At 41.0% G+C, this 16,371-nt stretch overlaps 1 protein-coding gene across 3 annotated transcripts in view; it reads right to left on the bottom strand.

Annotated features, from left to right (window-relative positions):
- Nucleotides 1-5,248: 5,248 nt before the first annotated feature.
- Nucleotides 5,249-16,371, bottom strand: part of ACVR1 (activin A receptor type 1) — a 97,092-nt gene continuing 85,969 nt past the window's right edge. For all 3 annotated transcript variants that reach the window (XM_054044183.1, XM_054044182.1, XM_054044184.1), the window contains 2 exons: nt 7,644-7,774; nt 5,249-6,486 (listed from right to left, as the gene is read on the bottom strand). In XM_054044183.1, coding sequence (XP_053900158.1) covers nt 6,352-6,486; nt 7,644-7,774 — 266 coding nt within the window. In that variant the 3' untranslated portion in view covers nt 5,249-6,351. The remainder of the gene's footprint in view (nt 6,487-7,643; nt 7,775-16,371) is intronic.

Here is a 16,371-nt window from a genome sequence, read left to right as displayed (position 1 = left end):
CTTCTTGTCTGAGTCTCAGATGGCTCCGTCTGTGTCCCTCAATCTTCCCAGATCAATTCAATTTTGAGCAGAGACTGAGCATAGAAAGTTTCAGCCCAAACAGACCACGAAGAAAGTTATGAGCAAGTGAAAAATGGGACTTTAACAGTAACTTCAGTCCTAACTATAGTGTTTGTTGCCATAACTCTAAAATGATACTATGAACAGAGCACTGGTCGCCTTCAAACAGTCATACTAGGTATTAATCTAAGTGAAATATATTATGAACTAAAAATAATCAACTATTGACAACAGAAGAAAGCATGTTATTCTCTTCAATGCTTATCCTTTTTTAATCTTTATCCTATTAACTTAAAAGGGCAGATGGAACAAGTACAATTTGTTTCCATAGATAGCTAATTGAATATTTACAGTACTACTCATGCGTACCTGGTTGTTTTTATTTAAACACAAATGATATTCTCCTCTTACTGAAGTTTAGTAGCATGTCCTATCTCCATTTGAATGAAGATCCCAGACGTATATCAAAGTGCAGAACACACATTTGTCAGGGACAAAAATAATGCCACTTCAGCTATGGAGCGACTAATGCCATCTCCATAGTAATAAAAATATATTATGACCTTATGGCAACAGATTGTATTAATATACCCAATCTCTTTAAAATATGAGGTATTATGGGCAAAGTTGAAGAACACGGATTCAGTAAACATGCAGGGAACATGATCAGCATTTGTTACCTCCACCTACAGCATCTACAAACTCTAGAAGTATTTTTTTTTTTTTAAATAAATCAAGAAACTCCCCTGAAATCTTGGGGAAACAGTTATGAAATTCAGTGGACTGTCTTCCATGATCATGCAAACAGGCACCTGAAAGTGTGGTTAAATAACCCAAGGACAGTCAAAATCCTGCACTGAGTAGGCAGATGATGTAGTGACTTAATATGGTAGGTCTATTCCTTCTTCAATTTCTATGAAATCTTACCTCCAGGCCATGTTACTGAACGGTGTGGATTCTGGGTTCAATTCTGATACTAGATCAGAAAAGTAATAATCTATTGTTAATTATTAGAGTTTGCCAAATTAATTTTGATTTTTTTCCAGTGACGTTTGCTTGATTTGAGTTTACAACATCCACAAAATTGAAGCAGTTTTATGAAACTTCCAAAGTGTTCAGTGAAAATCTGGACACTGTTTCACAATCAAGATGTCAACACAAAATGCCATTTTTGTTCAAATATCCACACTGGGAACGTAAAGAGAAGCAGATAATGGTTGGTACTTCCAAAGAGCCTCCTGGTTAAGGGATTACCACAGGCTGAGAGCCAGGATGCTTAGTGTTTTTTCCCCCTCCATCTGTACCAGTAGCTGGCTTTAACGGCAGCATTTACTTAGCACTGTATAAATACATTACAACTTCAGGTCATTATCCCTATTTTATGGGCTGGGGAAGAGTGACTCAATTTCCAACCACAACTAATTCCTGGCCAGTTCACAGTCATTTGGTCTTGGGCCAATGCTGTTCTGTAGCTTAAATGGCTCTTCTCAGGCGAGTCAATTAAATTTGAGGGTTACTAATCATCAAAGGAGTGAGGTTCTGGCACAGACTTCCAATAGGAGTAATGGGGGCAAACATAACTAGTTTTAAAATGGAGCATAAATTTGAGTGGGATTATATGTTGTGGTTGACTGAAATAGCAAGGGGACTAGACACAATAACCCTTCCGGTCCTATGTACTTAAAGTTCCTTGCAAGTCCGTATCCAAAGCAAGATTAGAACATAAATGTCCTGGACTTCAGACCACTGCCTGGAAAAAAAGCTCCTTGGAAATTAGAACACAAATGTCCAACCAGCCCAGTAACTTGCACTGTGTTGAGGAATCCTATTGTGGATAATACGAGATTCCTCATGCAACAGTTAAGTGTTTCATAATACAAACAGCATTAGGAACTACAGTAAAATAAAGTAAGCAGCCAACCAGAAATACCATTTTTTACGTTAACATTTTCTTGAAGACTCCATGGTGCAAAGAAACAGGACTTAATTTTTGCAATCAGCACTTCCCCAGCAAATACCAAGATGCTGTGACTCATCTGTCTCAGTAGTTCAGGGAGAGCAGAAGTCATTGCACAAATCTGGGTGCCACCTGCCAGTAACAAACGTGCTGTTCATAAATATCAGGTATGGCAGCATGTTCCCCTGCCCGATCTAACCTCTGTGTCTAGAATTGTTTAATAAAGCCACAACAAAAGAAAATTCTACTCTACATTTATAATGAGCTCTCAAGCATTCCTCTTCAATAACCGGCAGTGCCAGGTCTGGCAGACTAGAATGTTGGTAACACTACCTCAGAGACAGTTGTGTCTCCAGAGATGGCCTCACTAAGGCCATAAAATTCCATCTCTTTCATCCTTTCACGCTCTAGAACAGTAGGGAGCCATGTAACTTATTATGTCCTTAATAGACTGGGAACTCCCTTCCTTGAGACTGCCTCACACACTGAACCCTCCCACTGAATTCCACAGTGAGGATGCAGCTGGACAGATAGGTTTACACTACAAGGTCCTGGAGCCAGGCCTACTTGGGGTGGGGCCTTTACTATTTAACTTCTTGCCAAAAAAATTAGACTAAATCCAAGACTTGGCATGTTCATTACCCAGTGTCAGAAAACTTTCTGATTGAGCTTTTCCCCAGGTGTGATGTAATTAGAGGGGAGTTAGTCAGGAACGAATGAATGTGATAGGTCCCAGAAACAGTCCAATAGAAGGAGTGCGCCCAGGGTTCTCCCACTGTTGGGACCATGAGGTCCAGATGCCATAGATGGTGTAGTAAGGTCACCAGGAAGCAGGTGGAATTGTCTCTAACTTCTTTTCCCTGAGCTTTCTGAGGACCATCAACAGACCAGGGAAATAGGGGAAGGAGGTGGAAGAAGGGGAGAAACCACTGCCTTCCCTCAGTACCGAAAGTGGATGTCAAGCTGGGAACTCTGGAGTCAGTTAACTACAGGCAGTAGTCGCAAAATTTCTCTGACCAGTTCAACATAATGGGAATTCTCAGTGGCAGATCTGGCTGAGTCTTTTTGATACTTCATTTGCCTGCTGGGAACTGGCAGTGAATCAGTCAGTGGGTTATTGTGTTATCCATTGATGGCAGGTACACTGCTCAAATTGACAACAAAAGCTAAGCTTAACAGTAGGGGACAAGATAGGGGATCAGGGAGAGGGCCTGCCATGAGACTAGATGGGGCGTTGCAATCACAGTCCCACTGAGAAAAGAGTGGTGCTACCACTGGAAGGGCTAGTATGTCTGGAGCAGAGGGGAAGCCTTAAAGAAAGGAACTGACCAGCTCTTAGCTGAGTTGATTCGAGGTGGCTAGATGTAGGAGAGATTATGGCAGTGCTGGGAGAGTTGCAGCAAAGCCCATTTCAAACCAAGCAGAGCCCCAAGAATGGCTGAAGGCAGACACTTCCGGGTCCCTGGCTTTGGCTGCTTAGTAGTTGAATCCTCGAGTTGGAAATGGAGACTACAGTGAGAGCACTTCTACTCCTGCTCCATGGTCAGGAGACAAAACAAAGAAAGTGTGGAGGTGCTTCTATATTCATCATGTCGGTCAGCTCTTGCCTTCCAGCAGGCAAAACCATGATGCTCCATGTACTGACTGCTTCTCTTCATAGAATGGCAGAGGGGGAATGGGAGGGAGAATATAGTAAAAAGTTTTTGCTTCACAAACTGATCTATTCTGATTTTTTCTGTGATATTCCTTTTTCATGTTGAGACCCCAGCTCTTATGCACATGGAATGCAACCAGACAGTCGACTTGCTTGGAAATAAAGACGTAACCTTACAGGATGATTTGTTAAACAAGACCTAAAGACCAGATCAACCCATAATTACCTTTTCTATTGAAGGGGAATAACAAAAACAAAACTGAAACACCTACAACTTACTGGTACTTAATTTACTGACATTGTGGCAGTAAAGAAAAAAACACAAATGTAACTAGTTTCCTTTAGTTCAAACATGACATTTATCTTTTGTGATTATATCAGCAGGGAGGCGATGTAGGGGAAAAACTGAGCAGCAGGAAACCATGGCAGTAAGTACGAGAGAGAGAGATCACTAAAATACAATGTCCCTTTCACACTGCAGTGCAGCATCAGCACCTGAATCACACACAGCCGCAAGAGAGAATGGTTATTAATAGTTCATATTTATATTACTTATCACTCAGATACCTCCACAAGGATCATGGATCCATAGAACTAAGTGCTGAATACGAACATGAAAATATGGTTCCCTGCCCAAGTCTTAAACTTTAGTTGCAGCTGCTATTTCTGGTGCTCGCTGCAAGTGAATGAACCCTCTGCAGAGTGAGCCTCTCTGCCCACATCGCCACAGCAAAGAAGAAGAGTTAACTCATTTAAATAATATATTTGAGTTGGTATTAATACTTCTGGGATCATTATTTGTCAAATCATTGCACAAACGTGTTCTAAGGCTCAAGAAAAGAAGAGAAAGTATCACGATATTCTGAGCCAACCATTTTCCTACTTTTGGTGTATTAAGACTTGTAAACTTGGGCCATAATGCACAATCACCCAGCTCAGAAGATGTGGAGGAACCCAGACATAGGAGAACCACAGCACCAGGCAAGTGTGGACTTTGCACAGGTTCCCAGAGGTCCTTATTGGGAATCAACAGCACCTATGCACCACCGGATGCAGTTTCTGGGGGTTCTTTGAGGCAAGTCTCAAGGAGCCTCTGGTCGTCTGCCATCTCCCTCCCAAAGATGTCGCTTTTCAGTAAACACACAGAACTGAACTATCTCCCCAAATCATTTAGTAAATATGAAATGATTGTGCACCAGGCATCTATAACTCTTCAGTTTGAGTGATATAGAATATTCAACAGTTACTACTTATATCTCTATCTTGTAGTAACAACTAATAATCATGACTTCTTTTTATATAGCATCTTTGAGCCTACAGATTGAAATGCAGCACATATACAGGGTTCCCTTCACCAGGCACCAAAATTCAGCCATCTCTGTTGGGTGAAACGTGGCAACTAGTTAACTGTATAGGTTCAGTACTGACTCAAAAGGGAAGAATGCCAACATATGCCTCAGCACCTACATGTCCCATCCAAGTATTGACATGGACCTGCTCACTTAAACTTGCAAGATCACTGAAAGATACCAGAAACTGAAAACTAGTTACTAACAGACATTAACTAAAAACACTCATTTGACTTGAAAACATTCTATTTAATTTATACAAATAACTACTAAATAGAAAAAGTAGATTAAAAACAAAATAATGTTTTCTGGCAGAGTTTAAATGCACATTATGTAGAGCTTAGAAGAAAAAAAAAAATGCATTTTCCAACAGCATTCATGACTTAAAAATCTACTGAAGTCCTACGTTGCTTTCATGTTCTAGATCAGTAAGACACTAGATGCGGTGTTGTGTGGGTAGTGGCTAAATATATGTTCCGCATTTGAACTGAACTCATGTTACAGACCACACCTACAAAAGTGAAGCATTTAAAATGTGACTAACACGTTGTAATATGATAATACAGAAAGCAATTTCTGTTTCAGATTATATTGTGTTACAAAAACATCTGTGTAAGAAATAATGAAAGAGGCCACATAAAAATAAGCTTTAACTTTATGCACTTATTCAGTTTTTTAAAACTGGCAAGTGCATTAGTAATAAATAATTTGCAAGTTTTGTATAAATGAGAAATTCCTAATGTTCAGCATTATTGTAAACATCAGTACACATGTAAAATGCACTAAAATCTGACAGGTACATTTTCAATCTATCAAATCGATTTCCTATTGTTCAGACACAGATCAATGGGGTACATAGCCAATCATTTTTGGCAAGTCACGTCTTTAAAATTAACAGTAACAGTGCAAGTAAGGAATGCAAAGAATTCCTAGTGCAATAAAGAGGAGAAGCACAGGCAATATTGCTGATTAAAATTTACCACTTCCATGTGTTTGTCCTGGGAGTGACTAGGAGACTCTCTATAAAAAGCTATTCAAAGCCACTGTTTAATGCCCTGATCTTGTTTTAGGATTTCTGCGTCTTCCTTCAGGCCACTATCTTTGCAACAGTACATCCAGCATAAGTCTTTATAGTTTGACCCTTTGTGAAATGCCCACGACAGTCACTGAGCAGGGTTCAGGGTTCGTATGGTTCCATTGTTTCCCAAATGAATGGCTAGATAAGAACGTCTGCCTCTAAGAAGCCATTCGGGACCAGTTCTAGAACTCATCAGGCCAGAATATTTCTGAACTGGACAAAAGACTTCCATCTTGACAGCACCACAAGAACATCAACAGTCAGCTTTCAGTTTATCTAAGGAATTATCAATTTTGGTCAAAGTCTTTTTGATACGCAGGGCTGTTAGTCTTGCCGATGGATTGTGATACCAGCATTCTTTCATCAGCTTGGCAAGAGAGGTTAGTGTCTGGGAAGAGAAAATAAAAATAAAAAAATAAAAGACAGTTGTCTATAAGCACACAGATTACAAGATCACTGAAGTTTCATTAGCTTTACTGCCGTGTTAATACTCAAATCTTTACAAAAATCTACAACTTGGTTTACAGCTACCAAAAATGATTTCATCCCTTCAAATTTCTGCAGGATTTTGTTTTGTTTTGTTTTGGTTTGTTGAATAAATGGAAATAGTATTTAAAGAGGATGGGGTCAAGAAGATGCCCGGCCCAGTGCAATTAAAAAAGCTATGATCAGATAAAAATTATATTTGAATGTTTAAAAAGAACAGTTTTACTAAATAGTATTACTAAATCTGTAAATAATGCAACAAAAGGTAAGTTTTCTATAAAAAACATAAAAAGCACTGGAAAATACATGCATTTTCCATTTGTAATTTTAAAATATCTAGGGCAGTTTGTATATCTGGGAAACAGAGCTGTCTAACATCGCAGGACAGTTCAAGTAATATATAGCTGAAGTTTATTTTATTTGTCCATGACTAACAATGTGACTCAAATATACATAAAACACTGCAGAGATTAAACCATCATTCCATATCTTCAGAAACAGACAAACCAGTTACTCAAGTGCTGACAGGATATTTGAGGGCACAATTACATTGATTTTGGTGAAGAAAAACGAAGATTTTTACTCTTACTACTTTAATCTTAGGTTTTAAAAATATTTCTTGATATGGGCCCTTATAATGGGGGAAAGGAGAAAAGTCAATTTTGACATAATCTGCATATTTATGACCCTCTTGTCCTTACATAGGTTACTTCAACACCAACATGATTTTCTACCGAAGAGCAAGAATAAGATGCGCCACAGTGGGTGTGGCCATTTAAAAAACAGTCTGGATTTATATCACAGAGATTAGATTCGTTTCAATTTACCTGGTGAGAACTTGTTCGCTGTGGTTTTTCCCTTAACATACAGTCAGGTATCAGCACACATTTGGCAATCTATCTTTGCAAGCAATTATCTTAGCAATAAACAACATAGAGACCATTTCAATTAAAAGAAGATATTAACAGCTGAAAACAGCTTACACCAAAAGATTATTGCAAAAGGCGCAAAAGGTATGAGCTGACATTTCAAGTCATGACCTCCAGTTTGCACACTTACTGGGTCTGAGAACCATCTGTTGGGAATGTTTGGCCTTTGCTGATCCACACAGACCACTTTTCTCATATCTTCAAAACTAGGGTCATTTGGAACCACATCATAGAATGGAGGTTTATAGTCTTCTACAATACCTAAAACAGATGAAGATTACATTATTGTGCTGCTGGCTTTTAGTGACTTCATAAATTCATCGATTCTAGGACTGGAAGGGACCTCGAGAGGTCATCAAGTCCAGTCCCCTGCCCTCATGGCAGGACCAAATACTGTCTAGACCATCAGTAAGACATTTCTGCACTGAGGCTGTGGTTATATGATTTAACAACCATACTATTACTAATTCTTATCAGACACACAGGTTTACATCTTCAATATGTTAATCCATATGTATGACACTTATGAGGTAGGCAAGCATCAGACCAATTTTGCAAGTGGAGAAACCGGGGCACAGAGAAATTCCTCAAATCCACATAGTGAATCAGTGACAGAGCTAGGATTAGAACTCAAAGTTCCTTGCAAAAAAAAAGGGAACATGCTTAATCGGCTAAACCATGCTGCTTCCCAAATTAATAAAGGTACAGAGAATCTATGAGATTCATAAATTTATGGCAGGTAGCTGGCTGTTGAAAGACATTAGCTAGCCACGAGGAAACCTAGCATCTCACATTTTAAAGACTATGTCGAACAAAAAGCAGTAATTTATTCCAGACAAGCAACCTCCCTCCCCGCCCCCCCTCGCCCCCAAAAAAGTAAATTCAGTGCTAAACCATATTACTAATAAAGGGTACTAGTTTTGCTTGTGCATTTCCTCCCTTAACATATTTAACTCAGAGATTGCAACTGTTAATGCAAGTGTAAATTATCAAAAAGGCTTTTAAACTCCTCTTATGCCCTTGGGAATTCATTAACTCCTTGACATGAACTGACTCTGAAGAGAAATGGGGATTTTTGTTAGCAAAATGCTAACAGTAAACGTCCCCAGTCTGTATGCTGGCTTTGATTGGTTGACCATAAATATCTGTTTTTCATGACTCATGGAGGAAGACGAGAAGCACTTAAGTCTCTATATGCTCTCACGCTGACACCTCAAAATGAAGATCGTTCTCTTTCTTAAAGACATACTGTAAAGCAGGTGTCATATGATACCATAAGGCTAAGTGAGTGGGGAGCACCAAAAGTGTAAATTATGTTTCAAAATTTTAGAAGCCCCAGGATTTGCTTGACAGTGCTTAAATAAATCTCTGAACTCAGGCATATGCTGCACACGCGTACCCACAGTGGACTATGCACAGGGTGTCAAAAAAGAATCAGAACTGCCAAAAACCATGAAAGAGAAGGTAGGTGAGGTAACGTTTTTTTATTGGACCACTTTGTTAGTTACAGAGCAACTAGACACTTGCAATTAGCCCCTGCCAGCCAACTTGTGCTCGCAGAGCCAGAGTCAGCTGGCACAGGCCAGCTGCAGGCTTTTCATTGCAGTGTAGACAGACCCATAGACAAGATACAGAGCTGTTCTTCAGATCTGGAAAAAAAAATCAGAATGTCACAGCTAGATACAAGGTGGAACAGTTGCTTGTTAAGCGTAAGGATTGAACACATGTTGCAAGAAACTATGCAAAAATGAAGTGGACAAGCTCTGAAAAGATAAAGAAGCCCACTATCTGATATAGTGGGCTTTAAAACAAATACAGAGAGTGCTGGGACACAACAGCACAAGGAGAATGACCGAGGCAGATATAAGGGTTTCAGCTGATGTAGACAGAAGAAGAGTAATAGAAAACAACTAGCTTTAAAACAAGGACTAAAACAGCTTGGCGTAGACTGGAATAGCTAGAGAATCAAAGCAGGAAGCACAGAATACCATTGAGATCATGTGTGACAAGGTATGGAAAACAAGGAAAAGTTCAACGGGCTTCGATACAGAAAATCCTGAAACCGCTTTATATATTGAAGCAACTGCAACTTTCAACTCTCCCACTTAGTCACTGCAATCATCTTATTTTTCGATTAGGGATGTAAAACATCAACTGTTAAAAAAATTTTTTAATCATTTAAACGGTGAACTTTTAAAGTGGTATTTACATCCCTATTTTGGATGTGCTAATAAAATATCATCAGGATTCCTGCCCCCCATGATCAGAAATGACAGACAGTTCATTGTGTCTCAAGCTCTCTCAGCTTTTTCCAGATCTCCACCTTTGAGCCCCTCTCCCATGGAGCTGGGATCTAGATATGACCAATGTCATGGCTAACAATATGGATTAGACAGAGTGATTGCAAGGCCAAACACCCATTGTGTTATAACCCCCTGATTGAGAACCCCTGCTTTGGAAGGCTAAGGCCTTTCTATAATAAAAAGTTGCATTGCCTTTAACTACACCAGTACAGTTAACGAGGCAGTATCCTGTCCAGTATGGACACAGTAATACCTGTATAGAAGTGTTTATACCGGTATAGCTTAGGCCTGGTCTACACTAAGAATTTACAAGTTGGTGTAGCCACACGTCTCAGGGGTGTGACAAATCCACTTCTCTGAGAGGTGAGAGCTAGGTAAATGGAAGAATTTTCCTATCAGCTTAGTACTAGTTATACTGGGCCTTAGGTTGGTCTAGCTATCGCCTCTCAGTGAGGTGGATTACGTACGCCAACAAGAGAATCCCTCCTGTGGGCATAGTTATGCCTCTACACTGAAGCACTACAGTGGCTCAATTCAGGAAGGGCTTTTACCAGAATAGCTATTTCAGTTACAAAAAACCCAAAACAAAACGAAGACTTCATCTCCATCTGAAAGCTATACCAGAAATCTTAAGTGTCAATCAGGCCGAAAAAGGACATACAAGCAAGAAGAGTATTCATTTGGAATGGTAAAATTACTCAAATATACCAGGATGTAATGAAGGATTCAGCTACAAGAATAAAGGAGCATTTAAAGTTAAGACTGATTTACATAGGGAAAAATCTGGTACAGTGGTATCGTTCAGCCAGGCACGTTGAATTGTCACCACTAGAAGATACAGAAGTTTGGGGATCTTGTAGGAGTAAAACAGATTCCAGTAGAGTGTTCAAAGTTTTTCCTATTTGGGAGAGATGTCTCAACATTTAGTTTTCTGTTTGGTTTACTTAATAAGCCACTCTGATAGATTCCTTCAATTTTACGTGAGTAAAATCTTTTTTATCCCTCTTTAAATAAGCTACTTTACAACATGATTAATGTAACTTATTACTGAACTATAGATAAATGTGTAAGATACAACAGATGGCAGAGATGGAAAAGGAAGAAAAAGCCTATTTTAACTCAACTTAATTGCAAAATTAGCTTAGATAGGCATACACAAGTGCAGATTCCATTATATGCAATGTAAAGTAATATTAACCTACATTTTCAGAAGTTATTAGTGATTTGGGGCACTTCACACAGTCACCCTGAGAAGGATGTGATTTTCAGAAGTGCTGAGCAACATCTTATTTATTTTATTTATTTATTTATTTTAAAGCACAATGTTTATATTCTCCCCCATTCTGCACATCCTCTAGTCTGTTGCTCCAGAACAAGGCTTGGTCTAGAGTAGTCCGTGGAGACATCCCTATGTTTCCTCTCAAGAGTCCCTCTTTCTGTACTTCAAATGTTGACAGGTGTGAAGTGTAAAACTAGCATTTCATTAGAGTTAAAATGCAAAACTTCTCCCTCTTGTTCAACATCTGAATGCAGAAATGCCAATCTAAGGCACACATTAGGGTCTACCTTATGGGGAAAAAAAGGGAGGAGAATTGAATCTATATTTGAAGTTTGATCTAAATTTCAGCTTAATTTCCAAACCTCATTAGGATGTTAATAGAATCTTTCCTTTATCACCACAAACATAGCATGGATTTATTTTAAGTTACTATTTTCATTTGGTCTGGTATATATTGTTGAGTATAATAAATGGCCTAATTACTTTTAACCATCATAGTTGACTATATTAGATCTATAAGGAACCAGATCTGGCCTTTATTCTAACAGTTAAGTCAAAAATATTTTAAACAACCATGCCAAACTTTATGGATCCTATGGGATCACTGTTGGCTCCACAACAACTGTGGGATTATGTCAGCAAGCCACCGTAACCTCTAGTCTGCATTATCGTAACAGAGCTGTCACTGTGAACTATGATATCCCTCTCTTCCTCACTTGCAAGAGAAGAAAACAAGCCTCTTAAATCAAAAAGAACAACCCTAAGCCCATGCCAGTTACCAAACAGTTTAAGGATCCCTTTCATAACTTAGAAAATACTTCAACGCTCCCATATAGAAGCCAGCTTTTCAATAATTGAATTAATGATGAGCTTGCATCCAAGATGGTATTTTTCACCCGATTACTCATTTCTTCATGTATACAACGACTGTATGAAATACAATGCAATTAATTAGTTAACAGGCAGACCTTTGTATAAAAATATGAGGCAAAGCTGCCTGGATTGTGAAAATGGGTATGTAGTCTAAATTCTCTTTCAGTTACAGTATGTCATGATTAGCATTAATGCTCAACAAGATGATAGTATTAGAAATCAGTGAGATTGAGACTCCACCTCTTATTGCTATTACTTCTCAAACAGACGGTGGAGTCTCGGACAAACACCTGTCAGGAATGATCTAGATCAGGGATCAGCAACCTTTGGCACGTGGCCCACCAGGTAAGCCCCCTGACAGGCCAGGGTGGTTTGTTTACCTGCCGCGTCCGCACGTTCGGCCGCTCGCAGCTTCCACTGGCCGCGGTTTGCCGGTCCAGGCCAATGGGGGCTGTGGAAAGCAGCAGCCAGGGATGTACTGGCCGCCGCTTCTCGCAGCCCCCATTGGTTGGAGCGGCAGACTGCGGCCAGTGGGAACTGCGAGCAGCCGAACATGCGGACGCGGCAGGTAAACAAACCACCCCGGCCTGCCAGGAGGCTTACCCTGGCGAGTCATGTGCCAAAAGGTCTAAATAATACTAGTCTAGATAATACTTAGTCCTGCCATGAGTGCAGGAGACTGGACCAGATGATCTCTCAAGGTCCCTTCCAGTCGTATGATTCTATGAAATACAAGATAAAGATTACTGAGATACTGTAAACTAACTAGGGAAATCTATTCAAAAGCAAGAGAATGATTCTGCAGTGAGCTAGTGAGGCTGTATTAGGCATAGAATGCAGTACTGATCACCAGGCTTAAAAAAGAAATAATCAGTTATTAGAAGATGATATCTTGCAGTGTACACGCCTCACAAGGCCACACCAGCACTCTAAGTTGGGGGGGTGGGGGGGAAATCTGTTAATGTTGTGTCCTTCCTTAAACTAAACAACAACTGAAAGGGGGAAATGTTAGAAAATATTGCGTCACCAAAACAGTCATTAGCAGATAGAATAACCTACTCAGTATTACAGGAGCTGATAGTCTTTATGAATTGAAAGACTAGACTAGATCAACAGTTACAGAATAGGATACAAGATTTGCCATACTGATCAGAACATTAAGACCAGCATCCTGCCAATACAAGTTCATAGCATACACAATTGTAAATTGCTTCCTGCCATCTATGACATCCTGACAAGGGCAGATTAGCTCTACCTTAACACTTGGCATTACACATGCTATCAGTCATTAAACTAGGAGCATGACTATACGCTAAGTAGGGGATGTGATTCATAGCTCTAGGAGATACACTCAAAAACGTAGCTGTCTAGTGCAAGCTGCAGGATGGGCCAGCCACCATGCATGTGCCCATCTGAGACCCTAGCCATGTACTCAAGATGGCTCGCTCATAGGAGCTACTATAATATAGACCAACATTCTACTAAGACGGGATGTAATATTGTACACTCAATAGCAAGTAGTAATTTTTCAAATTTAAACACTTAAAATATCTAATATGACACTAAGGTCTATCAATCTGCAAACTATCAACATGACCTATTAAGCCAGGTTAGAATTAAGATGGCAAGGAAGAGTTCAGATAAACTTCTAAGTGGAGGTTGCTTACTAGAACTGGAGGTTCTTTGAGATGTGTGGGCCCTATATGTATTCCATACGCGAGTACGCATGTGCCCCACGCATCTGAGTCCAGCGATTTAACAGCAGTATCCATTGGCCCACACACATGCAGTAGATCGCCTCATGCTCCCAAGCAAGCGTATAAGCAGTGCAGGTCAATACCCTCTCAATTCCTCTTCTTACCGCGAATCCAATCACATCTACAGTTCTCAGAGGGGACGGAGGGTGGGTAGTGGAATACAGATAGGGACCACACATTTTGAAGGAGCTCCATTTACAGTAAGTAACCTCCATTTTTTCAAGTGCTGGTCCCTATGTGAATTCCACACATTGGAGATTGACAAGCAAGTATCAGATTGGAGGTAGGTGTGAGGAAGCCACCAACGAAGATTCATACAGCACCACAGATCCCACTGCTACACCTGCAGCAGAGGCTTGGACAGGCACATAGTGTCTAAGCAAACATGTATTCCACTCCAGGTGGCTGCTCTGCATAGGGACCTCCTTCAGGGATGCCACCTGGTGGCAGCCTGCACTCTCGCAGAGTGGCTTGTTATACCACCAGGAGGCAGGATGCAAGCTAGTCTGTAGCATTCTATAATGCAGCCAGAAACCCACTTAGAAATCCTCTGAGAGGATATAGCCTGACCATGGGATCTCTCTACTATTGTGTCAAAGAGTCTTGGAGACTGTCTGATGGTCTTAGTTCTTTGCAAGTAAAAAGCCAGTGCACACTTGATGTGGAAGGAGCGAAAGTCTCTTCTCTTCAGAAGCATGGGGGTTTCGGAAAAAGGACAGGTAAGTGAATACATTGGCTAAGGTAGAATTCTGCAACAACCCTGGGTAGAAATATAGCCACTCTTTGTAGTAAGTCCTGTTACTGCTTATGGTTGTCCGGGGGGGGGGGGGGGGGGGGGCGAGGGGAATGGGGAAGAGGAAACAGTACTGTGGTTCTGGTTCAGCATCTTCCTCCATCTCACACACCAACGGAACTGGTTGATGGTGCAATGAGGAAGAGTGGAAAGACTCCTAGGTGGGTGCTGGACATCTGGTATAGGAATCCCATAGTCCCCAACAGGGCCAGAAAGAGGGGCCAATGTTTGAAGGGGACCCCATGGCATGGGGGACCATTGGTCCCGAGAGAGGCAGTGCTCAGAAGGGTAGCAACCATAAGTCCTCGATCGCCTGTCCAGGCTTGGGTCTCTGTGACAACGAACGAGGGACCAGCTCATCAGATTTGTCCAAATCTGGAAACTGCTCCTTCTGTAATGTCAGAGCCATCAGTACTGTGGTAATCCTGCCTGACAGCTGTAAGAAAGACGGCTCCTGGGACAACAAAGCAATATAGTCTTCTGGTATAGTAATGTCCCTCAAGAGGGTCGGGCTAGAGAAGAAGGGAGACTGCGGGTGGGGGAGGACGATATCCTCTGGTGCCATATAGTTCTCTGTGCACCCCGTGTGCAGGGTGTTCTGATAGTTGGCACCAATGGAACCAGTACACCCCCAGTCGTGGGGTGTTCTTCAGGCAGCTGTGTCACTATCACAGAGTCCAAAGCTACACTTGTGGAAGGAACTCGAGGACAATGGTGCTTGTGCTTCAGAATTGGAATCACCAATGGAACAGGAAGATTCTTCTCCCTATGCATCTTATCCTCCACCCTGATAGTTTTTTGGCAGAATCAGTCCTTCGGGTCTGTGTGCCAAGGGCTTGCCCAACCTCAATGGGCTCACTTACAGACAGTCCTCAACCGTGATCTGTCCTTGTGCCCATGAAAGTGTCCCTTACTCTTATGAGAAGCCCTGGAGAGTGTCTTTGGGCTTAGAAACTGAGTGCTCCACTCCTAAGCACGTGCACAGAGGGGCACTGCTCGTTTGAGGCCGATGTACAAGGTGGTCTTCCTGGGCCAGATCAGAAAGGGGCTTCATAGCCTTCTCCATCATGTCTAAAGTGAAACTCACAAGCTCTGTGAGTTCTTAGTGGAAATGAATGGCAAATGCTGCATTTCACTGAAATGTGTGCCTCTCCTAGACTGTAGGGACACAGCTGGTGACTAAGGCAGGAGATACAATTTTGAAAATGGGGAATCTGGGCATTGTCCCTGACTGTGAGGAAGAAGTCCCCAGTCTGGGGAAAACAAATTACACTAACCTAATGAACAACTATTTACAATCTTATTTACAAGTTTTCTGAAAGGGATGACACTAGATTCCAACTCAGACCATGTAGCAGTAATAAGGAACTGAGAGGGTGTTGACGCACACTGCTTATTATATGCTCAACTCGGGAGCACGAGGAGATCTAATGCGCATGTGCGGGGGACAAAGGACGTTGCTTGTTAAAATCTCCAGACTCAGGAGTATGGTGTGCATGCGTACCCACATGTGTAATGCACGGAGGGACAAAAAATGGAAGAACTACAAACTTCACAGCTAGCTAAAAAAAGTTCCATATCTAGTTGAAACTATAAATGTCTTAATTGAAAACTGGTATGAAAAGTTTCATTGTGCGGACGGCTTTGTTGAGAAAAAAATATTGTGCAATGTGAAGATATACAGGCACCCTATTAACTACCACCAGTCCTGTTAACCATAGCTATGAATGGCATCAGTCAGTTATACTGAAACACACATTTTGTTCTCATCTCAGTTTCCCTTGTGGTCTTGGGTTGGGTTACCTATTACACAGTTGGTTAAACCACCACCCACCCAACAGAACTCTCACGAG

Source organism: Malaclemys terrapin, chromosome 11, assembly GCF_027887155.1.
Source record: "Malaclemys terrapin pileata isolate rMalTer1 chromosome 11, rMalTer1.hap1, whole genome shotgun sequence".
NCBI classification, from domain to species: domain Eukaryota; kingdom Metazoa; phylum Chordata; order Testudines; family Emydidae; genus Malaclemys; species Malaclemys terrapin.
The sequence above is the reverse complement of the archived record's forward strand: the minus strand, read 5'-3'. Positions and strand labels throughout refer to the sequence as shown.